Below are 19,776 nucleotides of genomic sequence, written 5' to 3' on the forward strand. Positions count from 1 at the left end.
GGAAAAAGAGTAAGAACAAACCCCGCAGTTTCTGCTGATCCACCATGTGGGTCGGGGAACAGCTCAGAGACCTTCCCCTCTGGTGGAACCTCCTGTGTTGGGTCCGGAGTTGGGAGGTTTGGGGGGAACTCGGGCCTGCTCTCTACCCCGGGTTCCAGCCCAGGGCCCTGTGGAATGCAGCTGTCTAGAGTGCCTCCTGGAACAGCTGCGTGACAGCTACAACTCCCTGGGCTACTTCCCCATGGCCTCCTCCCAACACCTTCTTTGTCCTCACCATAGGACCTTCCTCCTGGTGTCTGTTAATGCTTATACTCCTCAGTCCTCCAGCAGCATGTCCTCTCACTCCCAGCTCCTTACGCGCACCCCTCACTGACTGAAGTGAGGTCCTTTTTAAACCAGGTGTCCTGATTAACCTTAATTAATTCCAGCAACTTCCCAATTGGCTACAAGTGTCCTAATTAGCCTGCCTGCCTTAAGGAGTTCTAGAAAGTTCCCGAGTGTTCTGGAATAGTCCTTGTTATCTTACCCAGGGAAAAGGGACCTGCTTAACCTGGAACTAATATATCTGCCTTCGACCACACTCTTGTAGCCCTCGGGCCTGACCCTGTCACAGTGGATTTAATGTCAGCTTTCTGTGCCTCAGATTTCCTGTCTCATGAAATGGAAAATTTCAAAAAGCATTTTCATTCGAACAGCATTTTTGAAATTTCCCATAAAATGTAAAATTCAGACAGTTTTGAACTGAAAACCAGAGAAAGGAAAAGTTTGGATATTTTCAGTTTGAAGCTCATGGAACATTGAAATCTCAGGTCAGAAGAGGAGATAGAACACGGATGCATGGTAGTCCTTGCCAATGTGGGATCCAGGCATCCATGAAGTGACTCTTTCTGCTTGGAGGGAGGTAGGTACGTGGGGGCCCTGGGTCTCTGTAGGGGGGTGGGGCATGACAGAAAAAGTTGGGGAATCTCTGGGCCAGTGAGTGTCCAGGATCCATTTTCCATAGACCTGGTTTGGGGATGGACCTGAGGAAGAGCCTGGAGAAGGAGCAGCTCCGAGCCAGTAATCGGATCCACAGCTTGATAAGAATCAGATCTGCCCACCATCTTTATTATTACAATACAAAAAAGAGTAGTGTAACAGGGAGGGATTTCTGTGTTCTGATCAATACAATTATTTCTATGGAGGATATTGCATGCAGTAGGATGGGATTAGCTTCGCCTAGGTTTGCTACTTTTGGTTGGATGTATTCCTGGATAGATGGAATTCCTCGACTTGCCTGGAAATGTTGTCTTCTCTTCCACTCTGGGATCTCTAACAGACTGATATTCTGCAAGGTTTCCCAGTTTAAAATAATGTTAAAACCAATATCGGTCTCAGGCCCCAGTAGGATTCCCATCCTGTTTCATTCATAATGTGTGAAGCTGAATGCACATCGCATTGAACAAGTGAGACTTCATTAAACCCTGTGCACTGCTCTGTCCATGTGGCCACGTTGCTTCCAGCCTAATTCTCCCTGTTCCTTGTGTCTGCCTGTCTGGAGTGTGAGCACCAACCTCAGGGCAGACTGATAAGAAGCAGGATGCAAACCGCAAACTGGTTGTGAGTTCTATTCTTAGATTTCACCAACCAAGTATCAAGCGTGAACTCCTTAGGCACTGTAACAGCCTTAACATGGAGTCACAAACAATGCCCTGGGGAACTCTGATTTATCTTGCCACCCAGGCAAGCCTGTCTTTGGGAGAGATGGTCCCTTACACGCAAAATCACAACAATATTCAGGTTAATCTCCAGCCCAAAGGAGCAGTGACTTACCCAGGTGAGTTGCACCTCAGATCTCAAGACAAAGACAACACTTGTGGCCAGTCCTACAATAAACTAGCTAAAAGTTTATTAACTAAGGAAAGAAACGAGAGAGTTATTTACAAGGCTAAAGCAAATGAACATACTGTGATGGCTTGAGTCACAGAGAGAGACCCCCTTAGGACTGCCACCTGATGTGCTGAGACTACCTCTGAGCCTGTTTTCCCTAGCAGCTTTGGACTTTGGTACCCTGTCTTGTTGAGCCAGACATGCTAGCCTGCTGCAGACACAGTTCCAGGTCTGAACCACATCTCCCAAAAGCTTCAAGCTTAACTGAAAACAGCTTTAAGAAGTGCTCCTGTCTCCAGCAGCCAAGATATCCAGTTCCCAATGGGGTCCAAACGCCAAATAAATCTGTTTTACTCTGTATAAAGCTTATACAGGGTAAACTCATAAATTGTTCGCCCTCTATAACACTGATAGAGAGATATGCACAGCTATTTACTCCCCCGGGTATTAATTACTTGCTTTGGGTTAATTAATAAGTAAAAAGTGATTTTATTAAATATAAAAAGTAGGATTTAGGTGGTTCCAAGTAATAACAGACAGAACAAAGTAAATTACCAAGCAAAATAAAACAAAAACACACAAGTCTAAGCCTGATACAGTAGGAAACTAAATGCAGGTAAATCTCACCCTCAGAGATGTTCCAATAAGATACTTTCACAGACTAGACTCCTTCTTAATCTGGGTCCAGCAATCACTCGCACCTCCGTAGTTATTGTCCTTTGTTCCAGTTTCTTTCAGGCATCTCTCTGGGGTGGAGAAGCTATCTTTTGAGTCAGCAGAAGACAAAATGGAGGGGTTTCCAGGGCCTTTTAAATTCTCTCTCTTGTGGTCGGAAATCCCTTTGTTCTCCTGTGCAAAATCACAGCAACAAGATGGAGTCTGTAGCCACCTGGGCAAGTGTCTATGAATGATTCAGCTTCTGGCAGGCTGACACCATTGTTTACATGTTAGTTTGAACGTTCCCAGGAAAGCTCAGGCGTGGATTGGTGTCTCCCAAAGTCCATTGCGAGTTAAATATTCCCAATTACTTAAATAACCCCTTCACACTATATTGACCAAATCTGCCTTATGTGCTTCCTACAGCAAACACGTTAAATACAAGCATAGAGCCAACGCTCATAGCTTTAGATATAAAAATGTTACATGCATACAAATAGGATGAATACATTCAGTAGAACATAACCTTTGCAAAGATATGCTACATGGCATATCTAGCATAAAACATATTCCAGTTATGTCATATTTACACTCATAAGCATATTTCTGTAAAGCATTATGGGGTGCAACGTCACACATACATGCTCAAATGAGTCACAATCATAAATTTCAACAGGTAATAGATGCTTCTATGATAAGCAAGCTCTATATGTCCTTTAGGGCTAGCCCAAGCTAAAGAACTTCGGATCTCTTGCTTGCCATTCATGGATCTATCCTCCATGAACTTACCAAATCCTTTTTGAGCCCAGACAGATCAGGATACACTCGTAAATGTCACAACTAGCCTCAACATTTTTGAAATGATTTTAACCTGTAATTGTTACCATAGTGTGTCTGTGGCCTGGTAATATGGCTAGCAGGAGCTTCTGAGCAGGTCAGTGAATCAAGATGGAATCAGAGCAACCCAAGGTGATAACAGAACCAACCCGTGACATTGCCGTGATGCAGAATGTAAAAGGGGGGATTCTTTTTTCAAACATGGAAAAAATATGCTCTTCCATCCTCTTGGCTAGTGCTCCCACCTCTGCTGGACTAACCCTCCCCCTTAGTCTCTTTGGGACAGGACTCTTAGTCAGGAAGGGAAAAGGAAGAGGGTCAGGGATGAGATGTTCAGCAACATGCTCTACAGCACTGATGACCCGCTGGAGTAGCAGAAGGCGAAGGAGGAATGGGACGCCCAGCAGGAGGAAGGAATACTGGCTCAGTTCCTCAAGCATGAAGAGAGCAATTGGGACCAGGACCAGTTGCTGATGGAGCAGTTGATCGACCTGGTGGCCATTGGGTACAACCTCCACCTCCAGTACCAGGGCACAGCCCACTACAGCACCAACTCCACGAGTACAAACTCCCGCTCCAGGGCTGCACTGTTCTGCAGGGTACCACGTCCTGCAGCCGGAACAGGCCCTGGAAACTCTGCAGTTGGGTGGTCAGTGAACAGCTGTATGCGCTGGAATGGACAGATGTTCCCTGTGCACACCACCCGCATCGCCTGTACAGCTGTGTGCAACATGGGCAACACATTCTGTTGGGGGCAGGAGAGCAGGGGCCAGACTTCTGACAGATTTAGTGCAACAGTATGAAACCTCCCTGCATCACATTCCCCCAACACATGCCCCATCACTGCATTACAGGCTTCTCATCCCTGCGTTGCCAGGACGTGGGCACACAAGGCTATCCCCCATTTCCCTTGCTTGCGTGGATCCAGCCCCAGCGAGGATAGGGGCACTGTCTGGTTGCTAGTAGACTGGGCAGGTGAATCAACTGAAAGCTCCCAGCTCAGTCAAGGAAGAGCTCAGCTGCTGGGAGCCCAGAGAGCAAGAGAACTCAGCTAGCACACAGCCCCTAGAAAGAGGGCCACGAACCCTGATCTAAAGGGGTGAAATTACAGGCCGGAGATGATTTGAACCACAGAGCCCCAGAAGGCAGATTGTGGAAACCCTGACCTGAGGGGCTCACTTTGGGGAGCTGAACTAGTTGAATATATTAGATCCCAAGAGAGGAGGAATACTGCTTTGAAGACTTCTTGCTGTGAGTGGATTATTTTTGGGAAGCTAATGGGAAACTGATGGGCCACCTCAGGCCACAAAGGGTTGCCCTGGGACACCACCTGTCTACAGTCCCAGTTTGGGATGGGATCTCCATTTTATCTTTTGAAAATTTGCAGGATGGGAAAACCACCCCTCCCCCAGCTCTACTATTTAGGTTTCCTTCTTTCTTGTGTCCCTGTAATGGGGTCGCTGCTTCTGAGCACCTGTCATGGCTGGGGATGGCTCTGCAGGTGCCTCTGCCTCAGTTTCTCCTTACCAGGCTTTTCCATCTCTCTCAAGAATTCACACTGCTCAGCCCTCCGGCCAGGTCACTCCCAGAGTTCAGCCCCTTTCAGGGTACTCAAAATACAAAATAAACCTGACCTGTGGCAATAGTCTCAAGTTAACATGATGTGACATGAGTGTAATATAATATCTCATTGAAAGGTGACAGGGCCAGAAAGAGTTAATTAACTCCCAGACTGACCTGACCCGTGGGGGAACTTCAGAGACTGGCTAGGAAGAGATGTAAATGAATAGAGCTTTGAAATGCAGCCTGTATTGTTAGAGATAGAAGAGTAGCTGTTTGCTCAGGTCTTGTGATGTAAGCAAACAAGTCTTGTCTATGGCTATAGCTTTGATTCAAAGATCAAAAAAGAAATATTAACATTTAGGAAAATACTTGAGTGAAATAATATTATTGTCTATGTCTCTTTGAAGGTTGTGATAACCTGTATCTGAACTGTTTAATGGATAAATTATCCTGTGCTAATTGCCATGATGTTGAGAAGAAGGAAAGTTAAGCCTATTGTTTTCTCAGGCCAAAAGGCTGCAGGAAATGTATAAAAACCTTGGGACACGATCCTTCTTGATCTCAGATCTGCTTTGGGTTTCAAGAAGGGGAACCTTAAGCCATGAGGATTGAGATCCCCAGTCACACCCTGAATATGGACATTGGACTATAACCTATGGGCTATTTCTAAAAGGACTTTTGGCAACTATAAGCTCCTCTCTGCTGTGTACCTGAACCTCAAGAATTGAATTCAACTCTGTCTGGATATTGATCTTTTAACCAACACTCTCTTTTCTTTTTTGATACATTTTAGTTTAGTTAATAAGAATTGACTGTAAGCGTGTATTTGGGGTATGATCTAAGTTATTATTTGACCTGGTCTGGGGCTTGGTCCTTTGGGGTCAGGAGAACCTTTTCTTTTATATGATGAAGTAAGAGTTTCAGAATTTATCATAATACGTTTGACGTGTGTGCCTGGATGGAGGCCTGAGGCTGGGTACATTAAGGGAACTGCATTGTTTGGACTTCTGAGTAACCAGTGAGGTAACACAGAAGTTGTTTTGTGCTGGCTTGGCAAATCTAAGTATTGGAATATCCACCAGCTTTTGGGGTTTGTCTGCCCCGTTTCATTTGCAGTTCACCCTATTTGAGTGACCTCAGCTGGCTCCCATGGGCAGCACCCTCACACATGAATTAAAGGTTTTCCATCCCTCCTGAGCTCAACTCACAGTTCTTCTCTCTCTCTTGGGAGCACAAACTGGGGTTTCCCCACTGGGAGTGCAAGTACAACACAAACAGGAACAGTCTCCTCCGCCCTCCTGGGCTTCACACTCTCCTTAAACAAAGTTGGTCTTAATCCTTACCAGAGCGCTGACTCCCAGAGCTTTTCCTGGAGCCTGGCCTCTTCTCTGCCTTGGCAGGTAACTCCCAGTCATACCTACCTTTTCTCCCCTGCACCCTCAGGGTTTCCTGCAGGAGCCTTCTTGTTTTCTGCAACTTCTGCAGCCCACTGCCACTGCTCCTTTCTGCCCAAACTGCTAGGCTAACTAAGGCCAGATTGTGTCATGTGACCCACTGTCATTCTCCCCACATAGAGAGAGTCACGGATGGGGCTGGGCCCATTTCCCCTTAAAGGGGCCAGTCACTCTGCAATAAATCCCTTTTCCTTGCCACCTCTTGTTTTCAGGGAGAGGAGGTAGGAAATGTGACAGGCAAGCTTCTTCCTGGAACCTCACTGATTATAGACATTGGTGTCCTGGAAGGCAAAAGTGGAGCAAATTTCCATTGATCATGTGGGTTGATGCCTGACCCACAACACAAAGACTCAGAGATTGTAAGGCCAGAAAGGACCATTGTGATCATGTAGCCCAGGGGTGGGCAAACTTTTTGACCCGAGGACCACATCGGGTTGCGAAACTGTATGGAGGGCTGGGTAGGGAAGGCTGTGCCTCCCCAAACAGCCTGGTCGCTTCCCCAGCCCCCTATCTGTCCCCTCCCACTTCCCACCCCCTGACTGCCACCCTCAGAACACCCGACCCATCCAACGCCCCCTGCTCCTTGTCCCCTGACCACCTCGTCCCAGGACCCCTGCCCATAACTGCCTCCCGTGCCCCCACCCCCTATCCAACCCCGCCTGCTTCCTGTCCCCTGACTTCCCCAACCCCTATCCACACCCCACCCCCTGACAGCTCCCCTGGGACTCCCACCCCTATCCAACCGACCCCTGCTCCCGGTCCCCTGACTGCCTCCAGGACCCCCAGCCCTTATCCACCCCCCCGCATTCACCACCCCCTTACCATGCTGCTCAGAGCAGCAGGAGCTCGCACAGGAGCTCACAGCCCCACCGCCCGCACTGCCCGACAGGAGCGGTGGGCCAGAGCGCTGGCGGTGTGGTGCGCTGAGGCTGCGGCGGAGGGGGGGACAGTGCGGGAGGGGCCAGGAGCTCAGGGGCTGGGCAGGATGATCCCATGGGCCGGATGTGGGCCATAGTTTGCCCACCTCTGATCTAGCCTGACCAATCTAAGGCAGGCCACAGGACTCCCCTGAATAAATTCCTGTTAGAGTGGAGCCTAAATTTAACAAAAACATCCACTCTTCATTTTAAAATTGTCAACAAAGTAGAATTAACCACAACCCTCGGTAGGTCATACCAATGGTTAATTATCCTCACTATTAAAAATAGTGCCTTATTTCTAGCCTGAATTTACTAACCTTCAACTTCCAGCCATTGGATCCTGTTATACCTTTGTCTGCAAATTTAAGAGCCCCTTGCCAAAGTTTTATTCTTCATGTAGGTTCTCATAGACTGTGATCCAGTCAGCCCCTAACATTCTTTTTGATAATCCTTCTTAAATATTGGTCACCAGAACTAGACATAGTTTCTCCAGCAGTGGCAGAACAAGTGCCAACTACAGAGGTAATATAACCTCCCTGCTCCTACTCAATATTCCCCTCTTTCTACATCCAAGGATTGCATTAATGCTTTTGGCCACAGCATCACACTGGGAGATATTGTTCAGCTGATTATCCACCATGAGCCCCAAATCTTTCTCAGAGTCACTGCTTCTGTCAAGGTTCCTTCCCCACTCTGAACTCTAGGGTACAGATGTGGGGACCTGCATGAAAACCTCCTAAGCTTACTTTTACCAGCTTAGGTTAAACTTCCCCAAGGTACAAATTAATTTTACCCTTTGCCCTTGGATTTCCTCTGCCACCACCAAACTTTATCTGCATTTACTGGGAAACGTAGTTTGGACATGTCTTTCCCCCCAAAATCCTCCCAACCCTTGCACCCCACTTCCTGGGGAAGGTTTGGTAAAAATCCTCACCAATTTGCATAAGTGACCACAGACCCAAACCCTTGGAACTTAGAACAATGAAAAAGCATTCAGTTTTCTTACAAGAAGACTTTTAATAGAAGTAAAGGAATCACCTCTGTAAAATCAGGATGGTAGATACCTTACAGGGTAATTAGATTCAAAACATAGAGATTCCCTCTGGCAAAACCTTAAGTTACAAAAAAGACACACAGACAGGAATAGTCATTCTATTCAGCACAGCTCTTTTCTCAGCCATTTAAAGAAATCATAATCTAACACATACCTAGCTAGATTACTTACTAAATGTTCTAAGACTCTATTCCTGTTCTGTCTCCGGCAAAAGCAGCATACAGACACAGACCCTTTGTTTTTCTCCTTCCTCCCAGCTTTTGAAAGTATCTTGTCTCCTCATTGGTCATTTTGGTCAGGTGCCAGCGAGGTTACCTTTAGCTTCTTAACCCTTTACAGATGAGAGGATTTTTCCTCTGGCTAGGAGGGATTTTAAAGGGGTTTACCCTTCCCTTTATATTTATGACAGCTTCCTCGGATAAAGTTCCCCCATCCTATAAGCAGGATCTACATTCTTTGTTCCTAGATGGATAACTTCACATTTGGCCACATTATAACACATATTAGTTGCTTGTGTCCAGCTTACCAAGTGATCCAGATCATTCTGTATCAGTGACCTGTCCTACTCACCCAGTCTGTTGTCATCTGCTAACTTTATCAGTGATTACTTTATCTTTTCTTCCAGGACACTGATAAAAAAGGTTAAATAACATAAGGCCAAGAACTGATCCCTGCAGGGCCCCACTAGAAACATACCAGCTCGATGATAAATCCCTGTTTACAGTTACATTTTGAGACCTGTGTTGACCTGTAACCCCAACTTGATCTGAGTGTGCAAAATTAAATTATAAATCATGTGTTAAGGCATATTAAAAAGCTTGAAGGTTGCAAAAAAGAAGCTATTGGAGCTGTAATGCAAGACATGCAAGTAGGTTTACATAACAATCTGTGTAACAACTAAGGTGGGCTTGACAATAAACTGAGGCCTAGTGGGCCTGTTAGTTGTTATGATAGCCTATGTAGGAAATGTGTTCGCATGACTGCTTAACCAAACATTATAGATTTTAACAATAGTTTCCAATATGTATCGTGGGATGCACAAGGACACCACAGAAGCTGGAAATAATGGATTTCTAGGGTCTTTGTGGGGATTTGGAGAAACCATATTTATGTATTGATACCACTGGAAAAAGAATGACACAAAAAGAGATAATGCTAGTAAGCAAAACCTAAATTGTGGGCTCCACATTGACAAATATGGGCAGGGGGCAGAGACCTAAATCAAAAATGGTCCCAGATGTGTGGGGGACATAAGGAAAGGGGTAAAGAAGATGTTTGCAGATGCTTAGACCTAGGTATCGTGATTTTAGTTCTGTAACATGTAACAAGCCTTCTAACAGAGTCAAAATTAGCTCTGTTATTACACAGTAGAGAAAGAAAGGGTTAAAGTGGTGTTGGTCACCCACACCACCAGGTACACATACCTACCCAGACCCTTTCTCAGGTCACTGGGCTTTGGACTCCATGTCCCATGACTAGCGAGTGCTACTTAGTTGAGGGCAAGTCCCTCGATCATAAAATGCCAAGTACAGTTCTACTGTCCTTGAATCACATAACCAGAATAACAACACTTTATTACTCTTGCCCCAATAACAAAGAGACTTGGGATCCCACAGCATCCAAAATGACCATTTGGGCAAGCAGTCCCATCATGCTAGGCGGGGTGGGTGTGCCCATACAAACGAGATCAGCTCCTAAAGTCCTTTTCCACAGCTCAGCGCCAGATGTCAGGGTAGAGCTCATTCTGGCTCTGCTTACATATATATGTTTTCACATAATTATGCTTATGCTTGGATTTATTTGGATTTTAAATACATTTAAACAAAGTCTTCCTGCTCCTATTTGTGTGATTCACCAGTCTCACTTGATAATAATCTTAGGTAGCTCCCTGAGTAAGGAACCTGTTATTAGTGACCTGTTCAATCTGCACCCTAAACTTATCAAAGGCTACACCTGTCAGGTAGCCACTTTTTAATCCAAACCAAGTTGAACATTATTTATCAACAAAATTTGTAATCTCACCAAAAAGGGACATCAAGTTAATTTGACAGGATCCATTTTCCATAAACCCATGTTGTTTGGCATTAATTAAATTATACTCATTAATTCTCTATTGATTGAGTCCCATATCAGAAGTTCTATTATTTTGCCTGGAACCAATGTCAGCCTCACAGACCTATAATTACCTTCAGGGGTTCTCAAACTGGGGGGTGGGGCATGACCCCTCAAGGGGTCGCCAGGTTATTACATGGCGGGTTGCAAGCCATTGGCCTTCACCCACAAACCCAACTTCCCCTCCAGCATTTATAATAGTGTTGAATATGAATATATAATAAAAAGTGGATAAATAGGTTACCTGACATAGATAGATAGATATAGATATAGATATTTTAATTTTTATAGCAGCATTCACTTCCCCTCAAAGCCAGGTTGGTTTATTTTTAACTGCTGCAGCTCTTCTTCTTTATTCTTTCAACCCCCTGATAATAAAGCAGGAGATGGATAAATTGTTAATTATTCTCATTAATAATCAAATAGTTATTACATTTATATTATTGAGGCACCCAAAGGCCCATTCAGGTCACAGATATAGACACATTCCCAGCTCCAGAGACCTGACAGTCCAAAAGACTCAAGAACAGATGCAGGATTGGAGAGGGGAGAAATAACATAGAAGCAAATTCACATGGTGATGATTGGTACAATTTCCTGTTTTGTCATTATTGTTTGTTTAAGTCGCAATAGGGCTGAGTGAGGGGGAATGGCAGGATTGGGGAGCGGAGGTTGGTTAAAATAAGGAGAGGGAAGGAAGGGCAAAAGGCACACCCAGAGGTCCTCACCTGCCAAGCTAGTCGCTGTCAAGTGTTTTTCCGGAATCACAACAGAGGGAGGAATCTCAAGAAGGGATTCGAAGGAGGATCAGGTGTTGGCTGCACAGATTTTTTCGGGGAGTTTTCTCCATAAAGAAAGGGCAGCATGGGAGAAAATGGAGAGGTAAAGAGTTAAAGATGTTTCCCTTAATCCCAGTATTTGTAACAGTTCTCTTTAGGAAGAGCCTGAGGTGGTGTGATGCCAGCCAGTCATTATTCTGAGCTATATGCCCCTTGCCTTATGCCTGTTACGTTAATTGTCTGTGTCCCAAGAATCAAGTAAACTTGTTTTCAAGGAGTCTTCCCCCTACTGACAGCACTGATGGGCATAATGTGTGCTAAACATTCTGCTACTGCAAGAGAGGGTCATGGCCTACTCAGGAAGCCCTAAGATCTGCCTCTGCCACTAATGATCATGGTCTAGTCAGGAAACCCCAAGGTCTATTAGTAGGGCAACTGTCAATATTACAGGTGGTGCTGGGTAATTTATCTTGTACAACGGCTGACCTGAGTGACACAACCTGGTTCTAGTGATTTGTCCTTGTCTACAATTGGGCATGTCCTACACTGGGAATTGGTCTTGTAATGATCACCTTTGGCACATGGGATTTCTTCCCTAGTTTATAAAATCATCTGCCTCTAATGTCTCCCAACTGATGTCTAATACAATATAGAATCTATGAGGGTGAGAAACAGCTTAGATACATACAGTTTGTACAGCAGTTTTTCTTCCCGCACCAGAGATGGGAGTTACCCGATGATCTGAGGCTGTGGTAAACCTGACATCAGGAGGGGGCTCATCACTCATATATGGTGATGTTTGTTGCTTTTGAGTTTTATTGGATGTTTTAGCTTCATACATTCACAGATAAAACCACTGATAATAACTAAAAAGGCAGATGGGTTTGCTATTGGTTCCTTCCCACAGCTGATGCCAGTCTCTGAATCTATATATTTCCCTTCCACTGCTTTGTTCTCACTTGTCAGACACAGAGGAGCCCTGGCAGGTGTTTAGGGGCAGCCAGAGTATTGAGAGGAGGCGACAGCAAGTCAGGCTGGCAATGAAGGGACATGTCTCCACTCCGGTGCTATGGATTCTCCTCCTCACAATTCAGGTCATAGCAGGTAAGTCTCCTCTGTGTTTCACCAGGGGAGCTGGGTTAACTAGAACTAGGGTGGTAACTTTTACAGTCCACTTTTTACCATCCATGTCTGGCTTGGAGGTTGTGACTTTTCCTTTTGGGATTGGACCTTGCCACTGTTACAGAGGCTGTTTTTACCTTGAGATTGGACTATTGCAATGACCTCTGTGTGGGGCTTACATTAAAACCATTCAGAGAACGAAGCTGGTGCAAATGGCAGCAACTCACTGAGCAGCGCATCTGGCTGGGAGCATGTTACAGCCGTGCTGGAGGGTCTGCACTAGCTGCCCAGCTATGGGTGGAGGTTAAGGTGTTGGTGATGATTTATAAAGTCCTAAATGGCCTGGGACCAGTCTCTCTGAGGGTGCCCAAGCTGGTTCCCCCTTTTATAAAGGAGAGGGGTGGCTGGCAGGGTGCTCTCTGTGAGGGCTCCTGGACTCTAGAACTAGCTCACCCTTTGGGCCAAAATAGCGCAAATTTGGTGACCTTTTGGGCACACTGCATAATACACTTGATTGAGGGGTGGGGGTTGGGAAGGACACAGGCTGTGCATCACATAATGAGAAAGGGGTGGAAGGAGTTTCTGTAGGTGTCTGGCTAGCTGAGTTCCTATTGAAATGGTCGCTTTATTCTGCTGGAATTTGTGTGTTACACATGCCGTCCGGGTGCCTAGAGCCTTGGCTAGGCATCACTTTAGTGTTTTAAATCCCAATAAATACATCAATAATTTGGGATTCAACAGAAATGTCTGTTTGGTCCAGAATCGAACAGCTCCAAGGGCCAAGTCCTGGCTCCTCACTCCCCCATCCATTCACTGAAGCCAGTGGAAGTTTTGCATGTGTGAGATGAGCAGGATTTTCCCAAATAAACCCAGAGCTGATTCCTGCCACAGAATGAGTGAGGGGGTGTGAGGTAGGGTGCAATGTGCAATACCCTGTGTGCGTGAGGGTACTGGAAGTTCTGCCAGTGCGAAGATTTATGTTGTGGGACCCCTGCCTCCCTCCCTCCCCCAGGGTTTCTGCTGGCACACAGCAGCTTTGAATCCTAGCTGGAGCCTAGAGAAGCCCGACCAGCACAAGCTGCATGGCAGAGGTGCTGTAGCAGGGCGTCTCACGGCCACATTGGTTTCATTCCCTCAAGGCTGCCCCTGCCCAGTTCCAGGGCTGCTCTCATTCCTCCAGCACAGAGGGGGCTGCAGGCTCTTTGCCAAGCTGTGTCCCAGCTCCAGGCAGACTTAACACTATTGGGGGGCCTAGGCCATGTGTTACAGCAGCATGTGCTCGTGCAATGCAGGGAGTGAATCTGGCCCAAAGATTCCAGAACTGATTAACAATAGGATTAAAATCAAATGTGGGACCCAGATATGATTTAAATAATACAGGGATTGGAACCTGTATGGCTGGTATTAAGAGGATGAGAATGATCCAGGTGTTTGGCAGGGGAACAAACTCCTCAGCAGTAGCTGGTTCATGGGAACCCGATGTGCTGCTGCACCAGCTGGAGAAACTGAAGTTGAAGCTGATAATGAGAAATTTCAGTCTCAATTATTGCATTCAAGAAAAACCTGCCCTAACGTATATTTCACAGACAGCTCAGTAACTGTGTGGTGATTAGGGACCTGAGACCCTGAAAATCCTGAGCAAACCAAACCATCTAGCAGGTTACTTGGCGTTTATATTTCAAATTCCCAAGAAGCTGAAATATAATGTGCTGGGGTTAGAGCCCATGACAGAGCTGTACATGACCAGAAAGCAGAGAATTCTGTGGTGACTCCTGGGCGATCAGACTGGCATTGCAGGAGATGGACAATTGTTGCTTTGTGAGGAATAAATTACGACATGATTGTGGGACAGTGTCATATAGTGATGCCAAGCACATGTTCAGCTCAATGCATTTTTTATGGATTTATGCATCATCCCCTAGATATTTTTTATTTTCTATGGGAAATTTGAGTTTGCTTCGCATGACGCAAACACAGTGATGCAGGGGAGTATACAGGATAGGGGATATCACCATGTAGCTATTTTCCCTTTTCCTCCGTGTCCCAATCCCCCTCCATTAGCCCCGAACAGAGGCTTGCACAGTCTTTGCTGGAAAATCATTGTGCAATGCACCCCATATTTGTCACAGTGATAGTATTATAATGTGATTATGACATAATTATGATGGATTTTATCCAAGATAAGTCATGTGAGGTGTCATTGGAAAAGTTATCATTTGCTGAATATGATTATCCTTATTACATGCATTTATTCTTTTTTGTATCTGAAGTTATGAATACTGACTATGTATCTATACTTCAAATGTAGTTACACCTGAGTAACGCACACCAGACAAGATGTTTTCAGTCTAGATAGTGGGTGGGAAAGGGCCTATTCAGGTTAATGGGCCATTCGGAAAAACAATAGGCCTTAGGAGATGCTTATCCTCCAGCTGGTAAGCCTTCCTGAGAACACTCCAGACAGCCTGTAAGTAATGGCTGCTATGACACTACAAAGACATGTGACCAGGCCACATGATGCTGGACTCCATCTTGGGATGTCAGTATTTTTCCATAAACTGGTCTGGGAACCAAGCTTTGAAACAAAGGGTTCGCGCCATAAGCAAAAGCTATATAAGGCAGGGAGTGACATCATCTGGGGTCTTCACTCCCCACACAATAAGACTCCTGGAAACTCCTGAGGACCAAAGACTGAACTGCAGGAAGTGCTGGACCCAGGCTAAAGGGATTTCTAGCCTGTGTATGAAACACCTGGAGATTCCCAGCTGCAAAGCAAGTGTAGCTTGTGCCTTAAGACTCTGCAGCCTGTTTGTATCATCTCTTAGGGGAAGAAGCTGCTAATTCATATCCAATCTATCTAGTATATTAAACTTAGGTTGTATTTTTGTTTATTTGCTAGGTAATCTGCTTTGATCTGTTTGCTATCACTTACAATCGCTTAAAATCTGATTATCTTTTGTAGTTAATAAACTTGTTTTTGTTTTAATCTAAACCAGTGAGCTTTGACTGGAGTGCTTGAGGAAAATCTCTGCTTAGGTACTCCAAGTGTGCATTGTTCTCTTCACATTGAGGAGAGGTGGACCGGGTGTTAAACGCATATACTGGCCAGATTTGACCAGGGCAGGATGGTACTGCTCTGGGATCCTAGGCTGGGAAGCTGGTGGTTAGAGAACCTGTATGTAACTGCAGCTGGGTGTGTCCCTACCTGTACGAAAGCTGGTGAAAGCGCAGGCTGGAGGGCTTTGCAGTTTGTCACCGCAGTACAGTGTGAGAGGGAGCCCAAGCTGGTGGGTCAGGGGGTTCAGTGATACCCTAGTTCCAAGTGGCACCCCGGGGGGAACCCGTCACAATAGTGATTCACCATTATTGATCCACCCCAAATATGTGGGCTCCAGGCAAACATTATACAATTCTTTGGGCTCCAGGCAAACAAATGAGAAAATATCAGGGATGGACCAAAGCCACAGGTTTCACTCCCAGACCGGGATCTGAATTTACCCAACGTTCAGAATGCTGGGTGGGGTCATTATTCCAAGTTGGGCCCAAGTGGTGCAAGCATATGATAGGTGCAGTATGTAAATGTAATTGCTATCCTGAAAGGTGCTAATGGCTGCCATCACGGGGTCTTGGATCAAAAGCGAATCACAGACATCATGAAAGCTAATGGCTGGACCAAGCACACTCTATTAGTCTCAATAGACAGAACCATCAAAATCCTTTATGTAGTAAAAACATCTCCAGACAGTTGGGGCTATTGCCCAAGGCACTGGCCACATGGTCAGGGCACAGCTAGCCAGGGGTTTCCCTTGTTGCCAATGCAGGGGCCAGGATATTGGTGTTGGACTATGTCTGTTGGAGGGAGAAGACAGTAGAAGGAGTTGTGACCGGGATCCTAGAAGGGAGCAAAGAACCAAAGCCTGTTGGAGCTTGCTGGAGGGGCAGGCTGGGAATTTCTGAGCATTGAAACTGCTGGCTGTTGTTAGGTTCAACTGTATTCAGGGAAACAGAACTCTGTGTGCACTTAGCCTTGTGTCCTACCACGAGTGAACGTCACTGAGTTAACTCGATTGAAAAAAAAAACCCTTTTTTCCTAGTGCAGACCAGGCCCAAGGGGTTTCCTTTGGGACTGGACTGAACAGAGCAGCACCTAATAACCTTCCCTATGGACTGCAGCAAAGTGACTGTTTTGTATTTGCTTGGCATTGAAGGAGCAGGATGGTCTGGCCACGTACTGGTGTGAACTGCACTGTTCTCTCAGCTCCATGGAGGCTCCATAAACATGGTGTCCCCAGCTCAGCCATCCACAGCTGCAACCAGCCTGTTCCAGGGGTCACAGTGGAACTCTGCATGTAGCCGTAGCTCCTAGGAGTAGTAATGATGCCGGGACTTGCTCCCAGTCTCAGGGACAGTCCAGGGTCTTCACACCCTGTCCTGGGGGCCAGTTCTTCCAGGCAATACCTGAGGACTGTGTGGCAGGCAGTGGCCCATCCTCACAGTCCTTGTGAACTGCCTCCCTCCCAGCAGCCAGCTTTGCCTCTCCACAACCCCCAGAAATGCAAACAGCTGTAGAGACAACTGGGGTCAGGAGGTGGAACTCAGAGCAACTGGGAGAAAAGCAGCCTGCAGGGAGTGGGGGCAGAGTCTGCTCCTCATCTGGGGAAGGAGCAGCCTGTACATGCAGGGCGGAGAGGCCAGCTAGAAAAGGGAGAAGAGGAGGGGGAAGAGCCCAGGGGAGGAGTGTGGGAAGAGACCAGTGGAAGAGGGAAATGTGTGGGGCAGGTGGGGAGAGGAAGCTCCGTTAGGGAGCACAAGGCTGTAATGCCAAGCTCCACAGAACAAAAATTGTGAGGTTAAAAAAACCATCCAGTCTCATTTTTCCATCTGTCTTTGGACTTTAGATCCCCCCTCTACTCCTTTGCCAGCGCGGGGGTGAGTATCGCAGGCTGAAAAGTCACCCTTTGTGCACCCGAACTGCACGACTCCCCCTGGCTGCTCAGCTGGAGACTGCGCTTACCCTCCCCTCAGCCCTGAGACGGGGAATGGCCATCCATTGCCCAGCACTGCCTTCGCTCTCCCCTCCTGCTTCAGTTCCTCTGACAGAAGAAGGGCTGGCTGGGAAATAGCTTGACAGCCACTGAGCTAATTCATGCAGCATGGTTCATGCTCGCACACAGAACTTCTGTCACTGGTCAGGGGTGAGTTACAGACAGAGATACTGGAGACCTTCACACTGACATCAACCGTTCACATCAGCTATAATGTCACCGTAACACAATGGGATTGGTTTAGCCTTTTGCAAATAGCAACACTTCTCTGAATCCCCCCCACCCCACCCCCACAACTTCTCTGTCTGAGGCTGTTAAGCACTCTCCTCACTCTAGAGGCCCCTCCTCTTCCCTTGCCTCCTTCCAGCCTCCTCTTCCAGACCCCCTCTTCCCCCTCCACCCTCCCTCCTGCCCCCTACTACAGTCCAGATTCTTCACCCCACTACTCCCTCATATCCCTCTGCTCCAGAGCCCCACCTCCCTGCCCCTCCACTCCCCTCACCTCCCTCCTTCCTGCCTCCTTCTCCAGACCCCTCCGCACCCTCCCCAGCTCTCCCTCCTACCTCACTCTAGACCCCCTCCTCTCCTTTCCTCCTGACCCAACTTTCCAGACCCCCTCCCTTCCCCTGGTCCACTGCTCCAGACCCCCCACCCTACACTTTCCACTCCTCCTTTCTGCTGACATAGCACCTGCACCCCATTCCCTTGCAACCCCCGATTCTGCCTCCAGCCCCCAAGTGCCCTGCTCCCCTCACTCTTCCCCTCCTCCTTGCACAGGGTCTCTGCTGCTCATCACAGTCCATGGGTCCTGTCCAGTCCCCTGAGCCATTCAGGGGAAGCCACGTACCCTGTGGGCTAAAGTCTCACTGAAAACAGTGGTAGGTGGCAGCCAGCTTTACTCAGGGAGGCCTCACTCCCACATGCTGACAGACTGTAGGGAGATGGCGGCACCTCGCTGACTTCAGCCCCAGTGACAGTGACAGGAGATGGCGCCATTTGGAATAAGGGAAACTCGGTGAGTTGGCACCTTTCATCGTGTTCTCACGAGACAGGTAAAAACACCCCAAATTGCCAGAGTGGGGATAAAATGGTGAGAACTGCAGCAGTGACAGCCCCGAGTGGGAGGCCCTGAGACAGGATCAGGTGGAGTCATGAGGCAGCTCTGGGCATGTCCCATTCTCCTGGCTCTGGGCGCGGATCCCCTGATGCCGGGCGTGGACTCTGCTGTGCAAACGCTGGGGAGGGGGCTCCCTGCTCACTCTGACCCTCCTCTGTGTCTCTCTTTGAAGGTGCCAACCAGCTGAGGCTGGCGGATGGACGCAGCCACTGTGCCGGGAGAGTGGAGGTTAAACACCAGGATCAGTGGGGGACGGTGTGTGATACCAGCTGGGACATGGAAGATGCTGAGGTGGTTTGTAAGCAGCTGGGATGTGGATCTGCTGTCAGTGCCCCTGGCCGGGCTCATTTTGGAGAAGGATCTGGACCAACTTGGCTGATTCTAGTTGATTGTGGTGGTGACGAGTCAGCTCTCTGGGACTGCAATCATGTAGGATGGGCTGCATTCCAGTGCTCTCATTCTCTTGATACTGGAGTGATCTGCTCAGGTAAGAACTCGGCCAACTTGCCCCTGTAGGAAACTCCCCATGAGGGACAAGGGACTGAACACAGTGAGTGACATTCCTGGTGACTCAGAACTGGACTGTGCCCTGCACTGGGGTCAGGGTGGAATTGACCAGTCTCTCCCTGAGCTCCCTTGGGCAGACTGGGGATGAGCAGGCTGCGCCATCCTCTGCGCCACTAGCAGGGGGCAGCTGGGGCAGTTGTTGTGGGGTGTGGTGTTGGCCCCATTAGCAGGTTTGTGCTGATACATGCCTGGGTACAGCCGCCCAGAGTCTCCCCAGGGCTTCAGCAGCAGCTGCAACCCTGCCTGTGGCTGTGGGAGCTGGGACTGGAGCCAGGGGGGGCGAGTGCTGTGGAGTTTTCCCCAGAGTTCCCTGAGGCAGCAGGAGAGGAGCCCTGAGCCTGCACTTGTGAAGGGGGAGGGGCCAAAACAGCTGGGGTAGGTGCAGGGGGCAAAAACTGGCTATACTGCTCCACATGGCTACGCTCCTTCCCCGAATCCCCCTGCAGGGAACTCCCACATGGTGCATAGCTCTTTGCTCCACAGCCTGCCCAGCTGTCTTCGCATGCAGGGTGGGCTAGATTTACCCCCCAGCGCAATGTCATGGAGACTGCACCTGGATCCCTCTGCACTCTGCATTTGGGAATTAATGTGTATGCATAACCTGGCTTCATCAAAGCGTGTGCAAGTAAAATGCCTGGGGACAGGGGTTTGCACAGCGCGACGAATGCACTGAGAGAAAC

The 19,776-nt window shown here is 47.6% G+C and overlaps 1 protein-coding gene across 2 annotated transcripts in view; it reads left to right on the forward strand.

Annotated features, from left to right (window-relative positions):
* Positions 1–12,221: 12,221 nt before the first annotated feature.
* The window catches only part of LOC125629875 (scavenger receptor cysteine-rich type 1 protein M130-like), a 51,981-nt gene continuing 44,426 nt past the window's right edge, over positions 12,222–19,776 (forward strand). For both annotated transcript variants that reach the window (XM_075120324.1, XM_075120319.1), the window contains exons 1-2: positions 12,222–12,349; positions 18,702–19,016. In XM_075120324.1, the coding sequence (XP_074976425.1) occupies positions 12,286–12,349; positions 18,702–19,016 (379 nt within the window). In that variant the 5' untranslated portion in view covers positions 12,222–12,285. The remainder of the gene's footprint in view (positions 12,350–18,701; positions 19,017–19,776) is intronic.

This window comes from Caretta caretta, chromosome 1 (genome assembly GCF_965140235.1).
Source record: "Caretta caretta isolate rCarCar2 chromosome 1, rCarCar1.hap1, whole genome shotgun sequence".
NCBI lineage: Eukaryota > Metazoa > Chordata > Testudines > Cheloniidae > Caretta > Caretta caretta.